Genomic DNA, 22,313 nt, shown 5'->3' with positions numbered 1-22,313 from the left:
TTTCTCCCATCTCATTTTTCCAGTCACTACACAGAGATTGTGACCATAGGTGAAAGTAAGAACGTAAATGGGCATTACACTCAGATCTCTCTTTTGCATGACAAACCAGTACAAACCAGAGTCCACATCACAGACATTTCCCGCTCCACCCTCCTCTCACTTGTGAACAACACCTTGAGGCACTTAAAGTTCTCCACTTGGGTCTCTAACCCAGAATGGGCACTCCACCCTTTTCCTGCTGAGAACCATGCTCTTGGACTTGGAGGTGCCGATTCTCCTTTGTCGTGTTTCACTTCTGTCCATAAAAACTATGAACTGAATCTGTGACAACACCCGCTCAGGAGGAGTCCGACTTATTACCAGCAATGTGGTTGTACGTGGCTCATACAGGAACAGAATGGTTCATAAAAACAGGCCATACAGCTCTGACTCCTGCAAGGACATGGTCGAATGATTTGTCCAAGTCCACAAAGCACATGTAGACCGGTTGGACAAACGCCCTCAAGTATCTTCGAGGATAAAGAACTGGTCCAGTGATGGACGAGTCGTTCCCCTCGTCACCAAATTTGCTTCCTCTACGGAAGACATGTCAGTGGGATTGAGCAGATCCTCGAAGGCTGCCTCCCACCACCAGACTGTATCCTTAGTTGAAGTCAGCAGGACCCCACCTCCACTATACACCATTTTAGTGGAGCTCTGCTTTACCTCCTCAGATGGTTTGCTAGCAGTTGATATGGTGGAGTAGGGCCTCCTCTCTCCTACGAAAGACTGAGCTCTGCAGGCTCTGAGAGAGTCCTGGCACCCCTTGAATGAAGCTCATTTCTACTGCGTAAGAAGTACCTCAGTGTGAAGTGCAAGTAGGAGTACAGAAACCCTATAGGGACATATTAGCATTACCAGATATATATGTATAAAAAAAGAATTCTGTAAAAGCAGAGATGGCAGAAAAGTAATTTACAGGGGAGAAAGAAAGCTTTTTAAAATGTGGTTTTAGGCAAAATCTGAATTTTATTTCTGTGTTTTTCTTTCCCAGAGACAAATAAATATAAACTTATATAACACTTCGAGATAACTTCCCAAATAGGTGCCCACAGGTATTGCCGAGATGGCTGGACTTTGAAAAGTCCATCCAAAAAAATAAATAAAAAATATCCATCCAATAGTTTTCGTAAGTATAGAAAAAATTAAAGTTCGGTTTTAGCTCGTCTTTAAAAAAAAAGAAAAAAAAAGGTAAAAGCAGTGTGTTTATTACTAAAACTACTTCATTACAGGTAAAAACCCTCCTATTAAAGTACAAAAATGGCCAAAGTATTAGTAATGACACCATAAATACTCAGGTACAAATGAACAAAACCACAGCAGGTGTAAAAAATTCAAAGAAACAGGTAAAGTGTACAAGCACAGTAGCAAATGGTAACAAATTAAAAGTACCCTAGTGAAGAAACACAGATAAGCATATAAACATATATTTTTAAACACATATTAGAAATAAAACTTTAGAGAGAATTCTGTGGCAAAGATGGTAAAAGTATAACTTTGAGGGCGGGAAAAAAAAAACTTATCTAGGGGCAAAATCTCTGAGTTGTTCTAAGTTTGATGTTCCAGAAACCAAAGAAATTCAAATCAGGTTAAAAAACGCTTCAAAATAAATCAAACAAGTGCCCAGAGGTGTTCCTAAAAAGAGACAGAGTACAGGGACTTTCCTCTAGAAGAACTTTGTCTCATCACACTCATGAACACAAGCTTTGCTGTGCATTTAAAGTATACAAATTTACCACAGTACTGGTAACACCTTATTCTGAAAAAAGTGTTAAGTAAGACTTTTAAAATCGTAGTAAAGGTTCTGTTATAAATCATGCTTTTGAAGTTTTATTTAAATAAAAAAAAACTATCAATGTAGATTTGTAATGATACTGTGAAGGAATACTCTATTACAGGGTAACAATACCTACTAGTATTAGCAATAACACATTCAGTGTAGAAATATACTGAAACTGGTAATTTTATAAAAGGTTCATGTGTATGAGCAATACCACATTCTAGAAGTACTCAAAGTATACTTTCTATTTAAGTAAAGTTACACAAATCTATCAAAATATGACTAATGACCAATATAGAACAAGGTATAAAGTATAGTATAAAGTATGACTTATAGTATAGAATGCATAAGTACAAATCAACAAAGATATTGTCATTCCTACATTTAGTTTTACATAAATTGGAGTGCACGTGTATTAGTATAAATACTCTTACAGGAGATCTTTTCCAACTTTTAAACATCGTGTATTAGTACACAAGCGAAACGACCGCAGCTTACTCGTGTTAATATACTTGCACTGTTTTCATGAACTGTGGTGCTGATTTCATGCTTGGCTTGTTATTAAAATCTTCATAATGTGGGGTGAGAAGTAGAAGTGCAGAGTGAGCAATCGTTTCCCTCGCAGGCCATCTTTGATGAGTTGTTCGCCACCTGCCCCCTGCTGGTCAGGCAAAGCATCACCACAGTTGCCGCTCTGACACCAGCACACATGAAATACAAGCGTCAACTAATGAAGCCAAAACTAGAGCGCCAAATGTAAAAAAACCAAAAAGAAACAGAGAAAAGCTGCAGTTCCTTTAATGTCCAGCAGAGGCTCCGGCAGTGAGTCAGTCCCCATAGACTCCCATGTTAAAAATCTTCAAATTTACAGCAGAAATAAACACGTTTACAGCTTGATACATAAACTGTTTTGGGGTCTGTAGATAATTTCTGCCTTCTTAACACCTGTATGAGGTGGAATGTTTTTTTTATTAAGGTTTAAAGTTTGCATTATTAGAGGCGTGGCCTCTTATTTCAAAGGTGGATGGTGACATGAAAAAGCAAAAATTGATTTACAAAATGAATGCTAATGCTAATCGTCACATTTACTCTTTCTAATGATTAAATGATCACGTGCTTTTCTAGCTCGACTAGAATATGTGACTAGAATGCTCCATCAGACGAGAATGGAGCATTATATAAGAAACAGACATCAAACCATTTAATGGAATGTGAAACTGAATATTCATGGGTTTAGATGCAGGATTCAAATATTCAGTTTGGATTCAGGAGACAGACACTATCTCTACTTTTAAGATTAGGCTTCAAACTTTTCTTTTTGCTAAAGCATATAGTTAGGGCTGGGTCAGGTGACCCTGAATCCTCCTTTAATTATGGTGCAATAGGTGTAGGTTGCTGGGGATTCCCATGATGCATTGAGTGCTTCTTCTTCACTCACTATGTGTTAATAGACCTTCCTTTCCTTCCTTCTCCCTGAGCCTGGTTCTGCTCAAAATATCTCAAAATTCAAAGATATTTTAAAATGTTAATTTCCCTGATTTTCATATTTACCTGTGCCTGGAGAATCACAAATGGTCTTCTGTTGTGTTATTACTCCTCATGCCACTGCCATTCTCGTCCATAATCTTGTTATCTCTCGAATTGACGACTGTAACTCACTATTATTTGGCCTTACACAAAAATCTATTAACAAGCTCCAACGTGTCCAGAACTCTGCTGCCCGTATTATTACTAGGACTTCCTCTACCCACCACATCTCCCCAATCCTGAAGCAGCTTCACTGGCTCCCGGTTAAATTTCGCATCCATTTAAAAATAATCCTCTATACATTTAAGGCTATTCATTCTCTCTCTCCACCATACCTCTCCGATTTAGTACAGATGAACTTCCCATCCCGGTGCCTCAGATCTTCATCTTCTCTTTCTCTCTCTGTTCCTTCCGCTTGTCTGATTACAATGGGGGGCAGGGCTTTTAGTTGCTCTGCCCCTCGACTTTGGAATTCCTTACCCCCCGACCTCAGAAATATTAGTTCATTCCCTCTTTTTAAGTCCACCCTCAAAACTCATCTGTTTAAAATTGCTTATGTTTAAACCTCTGTATGCTCTAACTTTATCTGTTATTCTTATTATTGTGTATATTTCCAGTTTCTGTGTTTTTATCTGTTGTACAGTGTCCTTGGGTGCTTTGAAAGGCGCTATTTTTAAATAAAATGTATTATTATTATTAATCTTTAAAGTGTGAACTCTGTGGAACAAAATCAGCAGGTTCTTATTCACAGTTTTCTTCTTCAAATACCAGACAAACCACCAAAGCTTAGTTCTTAGTCGGTCTTTAGTTTATTACAATTAGACACATAATTTAAACTAATAAATATATATTAATATATATATATATATATATATAATATATATTATATATATAATATATTATATATATATATATATTAATAATATTTATATATATATATATTATATATATGCTAGACAATTAGCTTTAGTTATGACAACATTCATAATAACCTGAACGTCACATCTAAGAGCATCTGTAAAACAATTAGTGCAATTTATAATTTACAGTTAAAACTTAAAAAAACAGCTTCTGTCTGCAAAAATAGACAAATCATCTATTCAGAGAGAATTACAGCAACAGAAAACTGGAGGCACATCAGCTCAGAAGTGAACACACCACTGCACCAGCAGGAAACACACACGTTAAACATCAGCGCACTCAGGGCGTCGAGGCGCGAAGGCCACGCCGACCTCGGCCTGGTGTCTGATACTTTGGACACTACAACGGAGGCACGGCGGATGCAGAGAAGCAGAAAGTCAAAGCGGCGAGGTTTGACACAACAGAAAGACTCGTATGGCACGGTGCGAATTACAGCGTGGCAAAAATGAATGAAGGCTTCCCCAGAAATGTGAGAAAGTGACCCAAAATCTCTGCATGCCTTTCAGCTGGGACCTTCTTTAAGACCAAACAGGTGAAACAATGCCGATGAACTGTTTATAAAGGAGACAGGGTGTGGCCGAAGGGGGCGGTGGAGACCAGGCCCTTCTCAAAAGTGTCGTCACATCCAGATAGTCACTCCCATTGTTCTCAATGCTTCGCTGTAACTGTAACTATATAGCTATATAACTATAGACCCCCCCATGGCCTCACAGTGGTTTGGTCCAATGCTATTCCATAACTCTTTACTCAAAACAAAACATGTGCGAGACATTCTTCTGCTCATCAGCAGAATTAAACATATTTATCATCAATTTTGAAAACAAGTCTTCTGGTTTTGATCTCTTTCAAACTGTGAATCCATTTTAAGGATGAATTCTGGTGTAGTTCTTTTGCAGAGAAGTTACACTTCCTGCCCACTGCGGAGACACTAAAACAGAATCAACCACCTTTAACGAAAAGTTAACACAGAGGACTCACTGACCAGAAGAACGTGGTAACACATTAGGACTGGTGGGTGTATGCAGTGTTTCAAAGGTGTGACTGCAGCAGTTTTACTCATCGTCATCAGTGAAGACGAGCTCAAACGCTGCTGTAAAAGCACAAAAACGCAGCTCTACATGGAACAAAGCTACAGTACTTCATGTAACAAACACTCTGACAGTACTTCATAAGTGTACAGTTACACAGCTACATCCTACTGCCAGTAGATACACAGCATCAAGTGTAGGAAAACACAACCTGCCTGAACGCACTTCAATCAGAGGTCGACTTGCACCTCTGTTTAAAGCCAGAAACCCTCGCTGTTGTTCATTATTAATCCTTTTTCTGCAGCGCCTCCTGGTGTGTCCACCAGGTTCTGCAGTTTGTTTCTCTAGAATAGGTGAACCAAAATGAAATGTTGCTGTGTATGAAAGTGTCTTCCAACCCTTCATTTTCTTTTTATTACAAGCTGATGTCTGGTTCACTTGTGGATGATGAGTCTGGGAAACCAGGAAATGTGAAATTTAAAGAGTTATAAATCATAATTTGGTAGGTTTTCAACATTTACAACAACTAATTTATCTTTATATACTAACCACATGTGATGTTATCAGAGGAGACCTATTCTGCTTATTTCCAAACTCTATAATTTTATTCTGAGACTCCAGAGGAGCTAAAAAGCCACTTCCTCTTGATTGGCCACTTTAAGGAGGCCTACCAAGGGGCAGCTAATAGAGCTTTCAGGCTGTACTTTGTAGCCATGCACGGGTTAACTGATAAAGAAAAAAAAATTCAGGCATACAAATGCTAATTTTTCCAATCACTTTTACATATGTTTAGCTGTGAGGCAGTGGCTGTTGTGATTTGGTGCTATACAAATAAAACTGACTTGAATAGAAATTCAGTATTTCAGTTTTGGAGATATTTAACATGAATATCTAACAACACTGAAATGCAGAAACTTTGCATATGAGACAGAAAAACGAAAAAACGGGTAACATGTAAAACAGTAGAATGGTGGAAACTGGCCAAAAGAGCGACTGCAGAAAAGGGTTGAATGAAGCCATCGAGAGGTATTTCACCTTCATTAGTCAGATTTCATAAACTTCATTTTAAGGTTTAGAAAATAAAAACAACATCCTCGAATCTCAAACCAAGCACAGAACAACTATACATATTTTATCTTCTAGCACCAAATAACATGAAAATAAATCTATTAAGCACACGTTGATTTTAAGTGTACAAGTTACAGCCAAAGTACAGTTATTGAATGTTTTTGAGGCTACATCAAGAGCTGGAACCTTCAGCATAGGATCTTTAGTCTATTTCAAAGTTTTGAGCTACTTCATACTCTGGGAATATGAACAAAGTGCCCCTTTCATTAAGTCCCTTCTCTCAGAGTCTTTAAAATGGCAAATGGAGCTCAACTTTGAGTCCTTCCTTTATGGTTAAAGAGCAGGACTCAGCAAAAAGGGGGAGATAAAAGTTAAGGTTGGACTCTGCTGGCTCTGTTGTTTTAGGTCTGGTTTAGATTAAGTTGGGATTTTTGGATAAATTCAGCAATACAGAATTTAGATCGGACGAAGGCATCATCTACAAAGTGGTACTGAAAATGAAATATTTCGATTTATTAGATCGTTGTGCAAGGTCAACACACCTCTTATACAATATTTGAATTACTTTATACCTGACCTCATTGGTTACATTTACCACTGACCTTTTTACCTTTTCTATTTCAGTAACATTCAGACGAATTGAATTTGTTATTTCATTTGTATATGCTATCTTTATAAGCTTGCTTAACAATATAGTATCTAGGCTAGTTTAACTGAAACCCTCAATTTGACTTATAAAATAAGTAGCCTAATATTACTATTACACATAGCAAAGTTCTGTTATAGCTAGTTACCCTAGCTAATATTTTAAGCTTACATTACCTAGCTACATTTCTTTTCAATTTTCAGGAAATGAAAACAGAGTTTTATTTCAGTTTTTAGTTCCTGATATGGACAATGAACAAATTCAATCTTTGAATAGCTTACTTTTTTTAAAGTAGCTAACTAGCCTGCTAAGCTAATAATTTTACTATCTTAAATTGAGAAAACTAGCTTAGAAGTAAGCTCTTCTAATGTAACAGGTCTTCTAGATAATTGCTGGCAACTGTAACTAAAATGGCACACAGTGAGTTAATTTTCTAATGTCTAAAAATTTAAAATAACTAAGTGGTTTTGACCTCTGCATTTTAAAAACGGACTCAAATGAATCATTTTCAGGTTACAAAATATTAGTCACGTTTTTACACTAGCCAAAAGTAAAGATTAGTGCTAGCTAAGTAACCATTCACTTAGTTTGAATCTTCAAGATGTTTGTGTTTTGTTTAGCTGCAAATTAACTTAATGAACAAAAGCAAAAATCCTGTTTAATAAACATACTTTCAATGTGCCTTAATGCACACAACTGACTAAAAAAAAAACTAGCTAACAAGCTGGCACAGTTACTAACTGCTACAGGAGTGTTATTAGGCTAATTTTCGTATCTGGTACACAATTTTCAAAATTAAATTGATTTAAATGGCCACTGTTTGGGTTGTTTCTCAGTATCTCAAATAACCTGAGGACTTGAACAAGTGCCATCACACACTTCTGTAAAATAAAAATTAAAAAACGTAAAAAATTAAAACATCAAAAATATCAAAACAGGCTCCTGTCAGAAAAATGTTTGTCTCTTTAATGCTATCCTAACTGGATGTTCTGTAGTTCTTATAAGAAATCTGCACTTGTATGTTATACTGTACATATATATATATATATATATATTCTTCTGCTGATTGAAACTAAATTATTAGGTGGCCTTTGGTATTTTTTAAAATTATTCTAAATTATCTTGGAGTTTCTCTTGTTTTATATTTTCCAGTAAACACATTTCTATGTAAGACAAGCTTTACTGCAAGACTAATCTGTGTGAGCGTCAAAAATAAACAGTTCTTCTTTCCAGCTAACCCTGCTTAGCATAGCTCACCCTGATCTGACTTTAATTACGCTCAATAGTGTAAAATTTCTACACTGTGTGTAAATATTACTAAAGGATTTCACACAAGAAATCAAGAAAAAGAAGAAGAAGAAGGGTAGTGGGGCCTCCCAGGAAATTACTGCTTTCGAGAAACATTATGTAGTAACAGCTTTTTAAAAAAAAAAAACTGCCCGTCGCTGTCTTCAGCATCCGCTTTCTTCATATTTTCTGATGACAAACAGAACAACACTGAGGTCATAATTATTCTATAGCTGCACATTATTTTTCACGACTAAAGTTATTATATAATATATCAGCTGACACTGAGTACTGCTACTTACTGCACATATACAGTCACGTCCGGACAGACACTTTAAATACTTGTTTAGATTTCTTTTTCCAGCGCAGAGCTTATTCATACTGAGAAATGGTCAAAATTCAACACAATTTATTTTGCAGTCTATGCAGACATCTTGCTGTGAATTATTTACTGTTAAGTAAAAAAGTTAGGAGTGGAATTATTAACCACGGTTACTGTGATTTCTGTAAATGGTCGGTGCCTGGACAGTAGGCATGAAATGCAATCCCAAGTGATCCATGACTTTCTCCCACTTTGCAAGACGGTAAACGTCCACGAGTCTGTGGTCCGTCTGCGGCCCATTAGTGTCGCTGCAAAACTACATGAGTGAATTCACAGCTGGCTGCTGGCACCAAAACGGTTACCCATGTGCAGTAGCAGGAGGCAGATAACAGGCAGGATGGCCATTATCGGGTGATCGGGTCAGTGTCCATCTCTGGAAGAAGGACTATCCGAGTGTCCGTCCCTCATGTTAGCTGATGACTTCTTCTGCTTCTGCTTGGACTTCCTCAGCATCCGAACCTACAAACAGCAGAAGACAACAGAAGTGTAACCCTAAAAACCCCCAAACAAAGTTTTTTTCCTCACACAAACATATTCAAGGAGCCAAAATGGCTCCAAACTAAAACACAGATCATCTACAGGTGTATACATACTATATAACAAGCTACATGTAAAGATAAACTACAGGAAATACAACTGTAAAGATCACCTCCAAAGTAAAGTTGCTCTTTACCATAGAACTTAACATGTTACAAAAGGTTCTACTTTTACGTTGAAGACATTCCCCGTTTCCCATTCGCATCACACTTTTAATAGTTTAAGTACCACCGGGAGAGTAGTAACTTCTATGCAAACTGTAGGAGACCACATGAATTAATCATTAGCATCCATGAGGATCTGTCTGGACTTAATAGTTTAAGTTAATTTCTGCAGTTTAATTTGCAGTTTTTGCCGATTATCACAATAATCGCTGTATTTTCACAAAAAGATTGCATGTAATTGCCAACTTCACCCCATCCAATCACAGACTGATAGCAGATAAGAGATAACTCTGTCTAATTGCTGTTTCATTGCCATCTTGATGATTTCAAGTTTTCAACTGACTGCGACTAGCTGCAGACCTGATCCCCGTCTTTGAAGCAACCATTTCAAAGGCGACGAGATCGTGAGTTCTTTGCACGCGGTCACAATAATTTTGGTTGTGCCACAGTCTCCGGCTACGATTTCCCTGGTGTGATTGTAAACACTGAGGAACAGGATGACTCCAGAAGTCACGGTTTTCAATTTCAGTTTGTGAATTTAGAAACAAAAGTCAAAGAACCAGCTGCTTTTTATTTTGAATTAACTACGAAAGACCAAAGAGTGCATGCCTCAAACTTCCTGAATAAACTAAAATACGTAGTACAACGAGAAAAGTTTGTTTTCTTTCAGTAAAGAGACATCAAAGCAAAAACATTCAAACACTACGGAATGTTCCTCTCCGGGCTATTCTCGGGGATAAACCATTATTGCAAAGTATCAAACTGCATAAAAGTACCACTGAGGATCTGACTCAGGTTACTTAGAGACAAAATGTTTGAAAGTGATGCAAGAATACTACACTGGCCAGCATATGACACAGAATTCACCCCTGCAAAAATTGATAGTAGGTTTAAATATTGGTGCAACTTTGGCATTACTGCATATTGGAAAATATCATCTGAAAAAGATTTAAATACCTTTCAACAATGTCAGACAGTAACAACCTGGAGAGGGGTGACTTCTTTAGATATCTCCAATTAAGACATCACTTTAATACAGCTATTGTGTCCAAGGAGAGAAAGCCTTTAGTTCAAATTTTTATAGATGCATGTAAAGGGAAACTGACAAAAAAACAAATCTCTATGACCTACTCAATACTACAGATAGAAAGGAAACTCTACCACTTACATTAAACTCAGATGGGAGAAAGAGGCAGAATAAACCTATCTGAAGAAGATTGGTCTAATATATGTGAAACCAAAGCCACTACTTCAAGCTCCGATTCATGGCTTGGAAAAATACTCAGAGCTTCTCTTTTTTTTCTTTTTTCTTTTTAAATCACCCCTAAGATTAAAGAACTCCGAAGTAAAAATGCTGAACATAGTAAATGTTGGAGGTAATGTGGATATACTTCAGTAGGCCACTTCCATATTTTTTGGGAATGTCCTAAAATCTCCCCCTACTGGACAGAAGTGGTTGAAAGAACCAAGCAGATAACTGGGTTACAGGTGGAGGGGAGCTTCAGTGTCATTTACTTAGGCAACATAACAATTGGATTGAAGAAACAGGACAGATACCTGCTACAGATATTACAGGCAGCCAGCAAAAAAAAGCTATAATACGCAAGTGGTTGAATGGGGAACCTCCAACTGTTTCGGACTGGACAGAAATAACACACGAAATTCACGTTATGGAGCGACTAACCTCCTTGAGACTGTCCTCAGAAAAATGTGAAAAATACTGGAAGAAATGTAAACGTTTTCTTACTGAGAAATTACTCTAGAGCCTTGTGGTATTCCTTTGTATTACCTCTGGTAATAATATGTATCTGAGTTGTACATAATTTTCAACTTGTAACTTTGTGTATGTCAAACTTCTACCTAGATGGCCTAATCCCCCTTCTGTTGTTTTGTTTGGTCGGTCCTTCTTCTGTTGTCTTATGTTCAAATGTTATTTTCTATAAAAATGGAAAAAAACACTCACTAAAGTAAAAAAAACCAACACTACGGAAGCCGTGCAGGGACAAACGGAGTGTACCTTTGGTCCAGCAGCAGAGATGATGATGTGTCCCGGCGGCTGGATCCACGGTTCTCCATCCACCTGGACTGGTATCGGTTTCCTCAATGTCAGCCTGATGTAGTTCCCTTGAGCAATGCGAATCCCAGAACGGAAACCACTCTGCACCTGGCCCTGCGCACACACACGCACACAGTGTGGTAAACCCTCTGGATAAAACCAGTCTGTACTTCTTCACTCTAAATTGTCTCACCATGTGGACGACCCCTGTGACCCCAACCACCTCCAACAGGCCGTCATCGATGCTGGGTTTCTCATAGCGACTGTCGACCTCTGACCCCCAGAGATCAGCACCTGAACCCCAACTACACACAAGAAGATGAACGTGAGGTCAAGACTGTGTGTGTGTGTGTGTGTGTGTGTGTGTGTGTGTGTGTGTGTTACCTGGGTATATTGAGGAAGATTAGCCCCTCTATGTTGGGTAATGGGACTTCCTGCCCGTCCACGTGAAGCTGCAGCTCTTTGTGGAGACTCCTGGTGTGACTGATCTTCTGCAGGCCTACCTTCACATACACACCTTTGTTATGAAACCTGTGGAAGACAGGAAGCAAAAGGGCTGATGGGAAACGTGGTCTTCACTGTCAGAAACACGCACCAGTACTTTCTGTAAAGTGCAATACCACTGATGGCCACTAGATGTCAACTAGAAAACAATCGTAACTCTTATTCATAAAGCGTCAACTTTAATAGGAAATTACAATCGACCACAAAATTCTGGCTCTCTCATAAATTTTCACCTGCTGGTGAATTTGTCGGGTTCGTCCTCTCGAGCCAGGTGGAAGTCGAGGCTGAGCTCCGCGTCGATACCGAGACCAAAGTAGTTGTTCATCTGGACAATCTGAGGGAAAGACAGATACTTCCATGATACTTTTATCCATTTTTTCCACCACAGCATCTGTATAAAAAACGGAAACATCCACAACCTGAGCGAAGTTAAACCAACCCCAACTTGTGAAAACAAAAAGAACTACAGGGATACCCAGAGAACCGAGATCTCCACCGAGGCTAACATGATTTATTTCACTTTTTCTCTAAAGTGATCCCAAAATTTAACGGCTTGTTACATTTTTACTTTGAAGGGAGGTGTCCTGTCCACCTCCCTTCGGGTTCTGTGAAATTTGTGCATAATCTTGTTGTCAAACAATCATCGACCACCATTGGGCTCCACCTTGGTGGCGGAAACTACCGTAGCTTGTGGAGTTCATAGATATCCTTAAAATTAACAAACGGTTTGTTTGGGTTTATGGGTTTTTCCTAACTCGCTCTGGCATCAGCTGTGCAAAAACATCAGTGGAGTGTTTTTGGATGACATCATAGCCCCTCTACACACCAGGAGAAAAACCACCTCCCTCCAAAGTTCAGCTGATAGCTGGAACAAATTAACATGAACAAAACTCCCAGGAAGTCCAGATCCTTTCTGTTCTGTATGAAAGGAAAGTTGTGAGCAGCTGAAACTGAATCAAATGGCAACAACAAGCTTGTACTTCACTTCTGGCATCAGGAGAATGACCAGACTGCAGGATGTTTTCAGCTGATTGGCTTTCGGGAAGCAGTCAGTGGAACTTCTTGTTCCAGCTGTTACAGATGCATCTGAACTAACCATGACCATTGTTAGTTCATGGACTTTTGCCTGGTTGTAAAGTCTAGACCACGAACATGTTTCAGGTTTTTGGAAATTATGTTTTATCTCTTAATCTAATAATGATAATGCTTTTGGATCGGACCTTGGGTGGCTCCAAGAAGTCGTTCTCTTTGCCATCCTCTGAGACATCCTGGGCGTCCAGCAGGATGGTCCAGCGGTCCATCAGAATCTCATCAGCCTCATAAACCGACACTAGGATGTGGTAAGGGTCCTCACCACTGTAACCTGGACCCCACCGCAGGATACGAGCCAAGTCGTTACCTGACAGGACACAAATCAAACTCAACTGTTTACCAGCAAGTTAAAAACTGCCAAGTGCCCAAATCGACTCAACAGGAACTCGTCTCTGCATTAGAAAACAAATAAAAGGAGCAGCGTTTGGTCTCACCTGTTCCTAGTGGTACAATGCCGATGGGCGGTTCGCGACAGGTCAGTTTGTGCCTTACAGCCTCCAGCACTCCAAGCACCCAGCCCACCGTCCCATCGCCCCCGCAGACCAGCACCCGAAACCGGGGAACCTCCCTGAACGTGTGCAGGCTGCAGAGCGAACAGTAGAGACAGTTTTACTGCGATGACCACAATTTAAAACGAGGTGAACATTTCTGACACCGACTGAAACTTCACAAATGTCTTTAGGAGATTGGTACCCCTCCACAGACTACCTGCCCAGACTGGAAGCAGCCTCACTGTTTGCTGCTGGGTTGAATCTGCAATGCTTTTTTTTTCAGCTTTTTGTGGCTCCGTGAGATGATTTTATGTTACTTGGCAATGGTTTTTGTGGCTCTCGTTAGCTGTTTTGTGTCTTTTTTGTGGTAATTTCTCATCTCTTTGTACTCTGTCGCATCCCCCTGCAGTCTTATATTTATTTTCAGTTGTTCTGCATGGCGTTGAGGTTGTTTGCAACTCTTTCTAGAAAGCACAACCACTTCAGTTTTCTTCTGTTTCAAATTTTAAAAATTAGGTTAAAACCTAAACAATTACTAACAAACCATAACAATAACATCATAAATAAACAGGCAAACGTCATTTTGTATCACCTTTTAACTTTGATGGTGATAAATCCGGTCTGCAGCATACTGATGGAAATGTTGCCAGGTTTGCCAGTAAGTGTCACACACTACATGTGAAACCCACTGGTTTCCACCATTTTGAACCCTTAATATTATCTCAATATTTGGCTCCCAGAAGTGGAGCTAAGTTATCAGCTAATGATAGCTAGCTGAATTAGACACGACACAGATAAACAAAAAAAACATCCAAATAAAATCCTAGAAATAGTTAACCTCACAGCAGGTTGGTCAGATAACTGCATTAAAAAAGCTCCAGAAGGCTTCAACAGCACATTTATTCCAGTCACAGAGGCCACGCCCCTAATAATTAAACTGTAAGGTGAGTTATAGAACGTCCCGCTGTACAGGTGTTATGAAGGGGTACATAACAATAATTCTTCTCTAAGTAAATTTAGAGAAGAATTGGTATTTTTTAAAATCCTCACCCGGCCAGCGGGCTTCCGTTCATGATGTCGAAGACCTGGTGAGGGTTCAGGAGCTTCCGGAAACCATAGAGGAGCTCTCTCCCCTTCAGACCGCCACTCTTCGGGTTGACAAACACCAGCAGAGGACACACGTCTGCTCCCAGCGTGTTCTGCTGAAAGGAAAACCCGATGCTGGTGAGATGTTGGGCAGAGGTAAGAGACATCTGGAAGCTGAATGGTTTTATTCAGTGTGCTTGTTTCCAGAGATTTTCCTGGAGCTCTTTAAGCACCGCAGCCTCATTACATCTGCTCGGTTCGGTAAGAAGACACCAAAACTCCTCGTGCTTAGAGCCTGAGTTTAATGAGGCGTATTTGAACAACAGTTACCGTGATCGCCGGAATGACCAGCGAGGTGAGCGTCTTGTTGTTGATCGAAGTATCTTTAGCCAGCATGTAGATCCTCTCCGCTTCAGCGAAACACGAGATCTGCAACACCACCGCACCTGGACACACACACACACACAGAGGAAAAATCTGAGTTTGATGTCTCAGACCCTCAGTTTATCTCAAATCAGCTGCTGCTAACTTTCTTCTAAGACAGCCGTACCTTATAGGTTTAAACAGAAGGGGGTGGAGCATGTAGGGCTGAGATGACCATATTAGGAATATAACTCTTTGTGACATCATATAGAGCCAAATGGTACAAAAAGCCAACTGAAACCAAGTGTTTAGAGCATACTAAGGCTGAACTGTGGGATCTATATGCACTGAGCTCATCATTAGAAACTCTGACTGTGTTAAATATGAACATTCATCACTGAGACAGGAAACCAGGTGTGATCAGAAAGAATTTGCTCTTAAATAATACAAAGTCATGGTTTTGAGGTTCATCGGGCCAGCAGTGTGACCGTCAGCGTTATCATCATTTCTTTAAATATTTGTCCCCCAGGGTTGCACAGCGAACACAGACTTCTGACGGAGAAAACCGAAGGAAACGACGCCAATGATGCCACCACTCAACGCAGTGTTCAACGCACCCTACCTGCTCAGCAGGTTTACCTCACTGCACCTTTGAGCACAGAGAAAAATACAGCTGAAGAGTCACCATTTCAACAAACCACAGGAGTTCAGCTGCACCTGAAGATGACCTTGAAAAAGAGATTTTAGATTTTTATGGAAAACTCCCAGAACTTTCTGATCACACCTCATAAATGAGCGTCAGTGAGTCAGGAAGACCATTTAACTGATCTGGACAGCAGCGCATTTCAGAGAGAGTCCCGTCCTCTTTAGAAACATGTATTTATCAGTCTCTGTCCATCAGGTGACGCTCGAGTCCTGCTTCCCACTCTCACCATGGTTAGCTTGCAGTTCACAGATTTCTTCTGACATAAATTCAGTAAGATGTGTTCAAATTTATTTACCCATAAGGACACAAGAAGTCCTCGTGGGACAGAACCAGTGTGAAAACTACAGAAGGTGATCTGAGCAGGAGGAGGCCAGGAAAGACTACATGTGTCCTCAAACCTGCCCAGCAGGCTGCTTTCATGACGGACGACTCACCTAGATTGAGATAGAAATTGCTGATGGTGACCAGGTGACCTGCAGAGAGGAAGAGGAGGACAGGTGAGTCAGAGCGGCAGAATTAAACCTGAAATTAACAGTTAAGGGGAAATGAGCCTGAACATAAAACTTCGGTTTGAATAAAAACACAACAGAGCTTCACTTTTTAACTTCGTCACACGCTTTAATCACGTTTGGTTCACATCCACCCACCAGAGGGCGCCACAGAAGGAAAGCATGCGTTTTTTAAAGCGACTCACTCTTGATGGCGAGGTGTTCCTCGATCAGCTGCGTGTACTTTTCTGTGGTGAGCAGGGGGGGCAGCCCTCCAATCAGCAGCTCCACCCGCACCGCCCGGTTCTTGTTCTCCACGATGTAGAACCGAGTCTGATTCATCTGCCGCAGAGACACCTGCACATAGCGCGACGCCACATCAGGGTGCGTCCACCATCTTTTTATTCTGTACTATGGTTACGATCTAACTGAGGCACTACGCAGGAATGACCACAAAGCTCACTGAATTCGAGGCAAGCGGTTAGGATGCAGACCACGAGTCCCCGACCTTTACCTGCCCGTCATCTCTACGTTTCCCCTCCCTCTCCCTCTCGATGGTCACAAAAACAGAAAACATGCAGACAAAATAAAAGATTATGTAAACACCTGCAGATGAATTTTGCAAACTGAATAACGAGTGGCTCCACAGTGGAGTGGTTAACACGTTTGTCTAACACATGGAAACGTCTGACAGCGAGAGGAGACTGAAATCCCTGCGAGGACTGCAGATCCTAACCACGCACAGCAGGAGACGCCGAAAGAAGCAGAATCAGCTAACTGATGCTGGCGGCTTTGCCACAGAGAAACCAAAGAGTGTCACCCTCTGCAGAAACCATTATTTTTATACTGTAAAAATGTTTATATTTGCAGCTCGGATATCCAGCTTAGCAGACTTATATACCTGCAACTAAAGTAATAATAATAATAATAATAATAATGCAAAAAAAAAAAGAAGAAAAAAAGTGATGTTTATTTTAGTGACACGTGTCTCTGTCAGAGTTACTACAGTAACTAAAATTAAACCCCAGACTAAAGCTGGGTGTTAAAAGCGTATAATCAAAATAAAAAAGGGAAGTGAAACGATGCTGTGTACCAACAACCCCGAGGTCAGTGTGGCTAAATCTGTCGACACATCAAGCATCAGCAGGCCGCGGTGCACTTCTTCCTCATGCTGTGTTTGAGCTGTAAACGCTCATAAACACTTCTTTTCTTTGTTCTTATGAAACATACTTCAAGAGGTTTGTGGTGAGCGTAGCAAACATGTAGGAGCTGGTAACGGATAATAAATACTGATTTGTAAATAACAGGACAATAAACAGAACTTTTTATACAACATTATACTGCAGAATACTTTTAAGTATGCAGCTCATCCTCTTTTTGTTGACAGTACTCGCTCTAAATATTCCTGCTACCACTGTGACCTTCACATCAATCTACTGACCTTGTAGGAGAGGTCAGAGGTCAAATTATGTTGGACGAGACCTTCTATATGTTGAACCATGTTTCTAAATCAGTTTTCCACCAGTTAATCATGAAGTTAAAGACCTCAGTGGATGTAAGCCAAGCTCTAATGGACCGCCAACACCAGCCCATTCTGCACTCTTACAGAGTTTTATCAGAATTCATTCAAAAAATTTTGTGCTATCGTGTTTACAGACAGAATGACACGCAGGCGCTACCAAAACCTTACCCTAACTTGGTGAATATAATCTAATATATTCATATAATCTGACCTCAGACACGTGGCTAGTCACTAATCTTTGGATGTGCAAAAGGCAACAATTAAATGCATCACTTATTCTCAGCGTTGGCATTTATGAAAGTTCATGAAATCTTGTTTGTCCTCTTACCTTCCTGATCTCCCGCAGTTTGTCCCGAAGCTTTTCCTGAGGAGTCAGCGTCTGTCTCTGCACTGGACGACAGAGACAGAAAGGTTGTTAAGTCTAATTGTTGAATGTTGCCATTGTGTTTCTTAAATTTGTACAGTCTTAGTTTAAGCAGTAGGATCAAAGCCATTCCTTTGATCCTGACCACCTCTCCAGCCACTCTGTGCTGGGGGAGGTTTTATTGTAGATACATCCTAACTGAAAGATCTGTTTCTTTTGATGTAGGCTTCCTGGGTTTATGACCCTTTTGGTCAGCAGGAGGTCTAACACACACACACACATTCTCACATAACAGTGTCACACACACACACACACTCAAACACACACACACAGTATCACACACACGCAGACACAGTGTCACACACACACACACACACACACACTCAGTGTATACATTTACATACAGTGCCTTGTCTTTGTAACCAAAGGGGGGTTGCAAGGGGAGGTGTTTTGTAAACTATTGTTTGAAGTTTGTCAATAAAAAGGCAGCGAGAGGAGGCCACCATTTGTGGTCATTTCAACGTGCTGGTCACAGATGAGAGGCCTCCCTTGCGCAAGCGATCGAACGTTGTTGCCTTGTTTTTCTTTCATGGGAATAGGTCTTAGAGATAGCGGGGTCTGAGTTTAGACCCAACAAAGGTCATGACCTTCTCCGGTATCACATAGAGCTTCTGCAGAGCATGGCAAGACTCCACGCTCTGCTCTAAGGTCCAGGTTTATGGTTTTAGAAGCGCTGAAGAAGGTGCGTAATGTTTAAAATGAAGAGAATGACAGCGGCTTGTACTGTGTGCAGCTCAGGTGTGGGTGAAGTATTCAAAACACTAAACTGAGCTGAAAATATTCATGGGCCAGAAGCAGCTCCACGCTGACCACGAACCACTTCAAAAATGGATCTACACAAAAAAACCCCACTCTGACGTGTTCTAGAGACCTAATGTATTTCATTGTGATCGTGCATGTTCTCTGAGAACATGGCTGAAATTTGATATTGGCTGAGCGTCTCAAAAAGTACGTTTAACATAAAACAAAAGAAAATCAAAAGCTGTATTGGGTGTGGCTTAAAGGCAATCTCAAAATAGGGGGCGTGGTCAGAAATACAACAAATATGGGCGTGGCCTATTTAAAAAACTCTATTTCAATAATTGTTTATTAATGGCTGTACAAAGTAAGATTTAAGTAAGATTGTAAGACCTGATTCATATTATATTATATTATATTAAATTAATCGTCACGGTCCGGGGCAGCGGTCGTGTGGAGAGTGGAAGGAGGACCCAAAACGCAGCACTTATTCAGGTGTGAGGGTGATTTATTGATAATATCAAACACAAAGTGGAGATGGCAAACAGAACTAAGGACGAACTAAACTGGGATAAACTACACAGAGGAGTGGCAAACCTGAACATGAAGGGAGAAATTCTTTTTCTCACCATAAATAAATTTGTAATCTAAACTATCTGCAATTAAAATTTTACCCTTGCAATTTCTGACCTTCATACTGGTACTCCGGTGTAAAGTTTCGCCAGAAATAAGTATTAAATAAAAGATTGTAGACGTACAGGTGTGGCTCATACATCAGAATGCTGAACTCTATGAAAAGCTTGAAATCAGTGATTGTTTTTCTAGACAAAGCTTCTTTTTTTAACTTAAATCTATGAATGGTTTTTATTAATAGTGATAATAAAATAAGATTTAAATCTGTACAAGAACAATATGGTTCCTGTAGTTGGTCCTGCTTGGTCGAGCTGTAGAAAAGAGGCCCGTGATTGAGTGATAAACGATGTAATAGGGACATATGAATAACACCGCATCATCATCGTGTCAGCATTAATATGTGCTCTACCGCAGTGCTCATACTCGTTTTCCAGGTCAGCTGCAGGTTGGGTTATTTTTCTTCACAGTCACCAAAATGTGATTTAGTTTTTCCTCATGCGGGTAGTTCTCACCTTGCTTGCTGCTCATGCAGACCTCCAGCAGAGAGAATTTTGATAGATCTTCCTCCTGAAACCGCACATATCATCGACACCATCAGTGGTTTCAGGGCTGAACTTACATAAACAGCTCAAATTGCCGATTGAAGTATAAACTGCTCAAATGTCCTGCTCATGTTCATTCAGGCATTAATATTAGCCTGGACGCGTCTAACACTTGTAATTTTACCTGTCTGTCCAGCTTACTGAGAACCTCGGCGAGGACCGAGGACGTCGTGCTGCTGTCTGAGACGGAAACCGAAATGAAAGCAACGCCTGACCTGAAACACAAAAACAGTTAGTTGACAAAAACCAGGGACTCTATGTGTAACGGTGGACGTAGCTTCCAGGTTTGATGGGCTTAAATATGCATTAAATCCAATGACCTGCAGAGGGCGACTCCTCTGGCTGCAAACAACTGTGGCTGTACACGTTTATGGTCTCATTAGTCATTCGTTTGAAGGACTATATACAGGACGATGATCATGTCAGAAATTTTGATTCAATCAAAGTGGGCGGGGCTACCTCGTGATTCAACCAGTGGGTGACATCGCAGTGGCTACTCTTATACACAGTACATGACAAAAGGTTGCTTTCTTGTGGTGGACAGAGTCCTGACTAAACTCACTTGGGCCAGTCAGTGTACACCTTGATGACCTCAGTGACTCGGGGTTTTGCCCTCAGCAGCCACGAGTCGCCTCCGTCCTTCAGCGAGTTCCTGTTGTCCGGGCTGCCGTTGCGGTTCAGGATGTCGTCGCTGTGCAGACGCTGCGGGCCGCCGATTTCGTGCAGCTCGAAGTCCTGAGGGTCGTCGGGGAGGTAGAAGGCCCTCAGCGCCGCCTCCTGCAGGACAACACAGGTATCATAGAGCTATGGGGTTTTTTTGTTTGTTTTTTTTAAATGCCTAAAAAGAAGTATATTTTTTCAGGCATTTAACTCACTTTCTAGTTTACAGTCTTCATTTTGGTTTCAATTTGTCACTACTTAAAAGCCTTACTCTTTAGCTCATAATCTTTTTTCATATTCTCAATTATTGCTGTACCTAATGTTGACTTTTCATTTGACAGTTATGAATTTTATTTATTTAATTTATTTTACTTAAGATTTAAAATCTGAACTTTGACCGTTCTCCTGTTTTTGGGACAAAATTTAAACTTTTTTAAAGAATTTGACTATTTTTTTTTTTAGTTTTATCATTTGTCATCTTCTAATTTATTGATTTGTTTTTTTCTTTTAAGTTTGAGTCAAATTTTGATATGTTTTTATTGTAACTTATTGTTAATTTGTATATGAAAAGTTTTTAAACCCTTTACTCCATAATTTTGACTTTACTCATAAGTTTGGGGGTTTTAAGCCTTTCATATCTGTAACTATTTAATTATGTAAATCCTGGTTTTTCATTTCATAATCTTTCCTTAATTAATATTCAAATCCAACCAAGGTCAAAGTTAGACACAGTCTTACTGAGAATCAAGATTAGTCACGGTTTTCGGGATATTCCTCTGACACCATTCTGTGTCATATTACTAAAAATAGCTTTTACAGAATTATAGCTCACTGCTTTTATTTTGAAAGTTGTGTTCCATGAAAGTTGTGTGAGATTTCGGTGGTAGAAGAGGTAGTAGTACCTGTCTTGGTGTGTGTGTGTGTGTCAGGTTTTTGGGAGGAAGCAGAGCCCTTACCACCACTTCCTCATTCTTTGTGATTGAGACCAGTCGGAAGAAACCGCGCTTGACTGCATCGTCGCCATCAAACACCTTGAGAAACTGTTTACCTGTGGGTCACAGTAAACAAACCAGACACAACCAGATGTGACTGCAACATCTGCAAGCAGAAATGTTATTCCACAGCTGTATCGTCCACCAGTCGGTCATTAATAAAACCTCTGAAACACAAAGAGAGCTCGTATACAGACATACGGTGAACCGACCTGACTCTGAGGCAGCCGGCTGACCGTCTTTGGATGCTGGCGCTGCTGCAGCAGAGAGATCAGCATCATCGGAGTTATCTAATGGAAACATGGAGGAAAAGAGCCGGTCAGGTGAGACAGTTTACTGGACAGAGAACTTCCTGATCAGATTTCAACAAGCTGGAACAACCTGAAACAGACCCAGATCAGCAGCTCACCTTATTCTCATTTAGAGCCTGACGTCTGAAATCTTAGTTTGTGGATTTGTCAAGTAATAGAATATCACCAGCCAAGAAAGAAAAAGACAAACGTCTTTACAATCACTGTGAGGAGGCCGCTGTGTCTGTCTCAGCTCCATGTTTATTACTGTTAGTTGTTGTTTGACT

The 22,313-nt window shown here is 40.2% G+C and overlaps 1 protein-coding gene across 2 annotated transcripts in view; it reads right to left on the bottom strand.

Annotated features, from left to right (window-relative positions):
- Positions 1–4,825: 4,825 nt before the first annotated feature.
- LOC102303996 (diacylglycerol kinase theta) overlaps positions 4,826–22,313 on the bottom strand; it is a 31,755-nt gene continuing 14,267 nt past the window's right edge. Inside the window, exons 7-23 of one of the 2 annotated variants that reach the window (XM_005937051.3) lie at positions 21,949–22,026; positions 21,701–21,792; positions 20,647–20,861; positions 20,209–20,299; positions 19,995–20,049; positions 18,016–18,077; positions 16,372–16,522; positions 16,112–16,150; positions 14,939–15,054; positions 14,573–14,724; positions 13,466–13,614; positions 13,160–13,338; positions 12,173–12,273; positions 11,820–11,966; positions 11,629–11,740; positions 11,397–11,549; positions 4,826–9,137 (exon numbers count right to left, since the gene is read on the bottom strand). In XM_005937051.3, coding sequence (XP_005937113.1) covers positions 9,039–9,137; positions 11,397–11,549; positions 11,629–11,740; positions 11,820–11,966; positions 12,173–12,273; positions 13,160–13,338; positions 13,466–13,614; positions 14,573–14,724; positions 14,939–15,054; positions 16,112–16,150; positions 16,372–16,522; positions 18,016–18,077; positions 19,995–20,049; positions 20,209–20,299; positions 20,647–20,861; positions 21,701–21,792; positions 21,949–22,026 — 1,991 coding nt within the window. In that variant the 3' untranslated portion in view covers positions 4,826–9,038. The remainder of the gene's footprint in view (positions 9,138–11,396; positions 11,550–11,628; positions 11,741–11,819; positions 11,967–12,172; positions 12,274–13,159; positions 13,339–13,465; positions 13,615–14,572; positions 14,725–14,938; positions 15,055–16,111; positions 16,151–16,371; positions 16,523–18,015; positions 18,078–19,994; positions 20,050–20,208; positions 20,300–20,646; positions 20,862–21,700; positions 21,793–21,948; positions 22,027–22,313) is intronic. The other variant, XM_005937052.3, reaches the window with a different exon arrangement.

Source organism: Haplochromis burtoni, unplaced genomic scaffold, assembly GCF_018398535.1.
Source record: "Haplochromis burtoni strain Fernald_Lab_line unplaced genomic scaffold, NCSU_Asbu1 Contig_217, whole genome shotgun sequence".
NCBI lineage: Eukaryota > Metazoa > Chordata > Actinopteri > Cichliformes > Cichlidae > Haplochromis > Haplochromis burtoni.
This window is presented reverse-complemented; position numbering and strand designations above follow the sequence as displayed.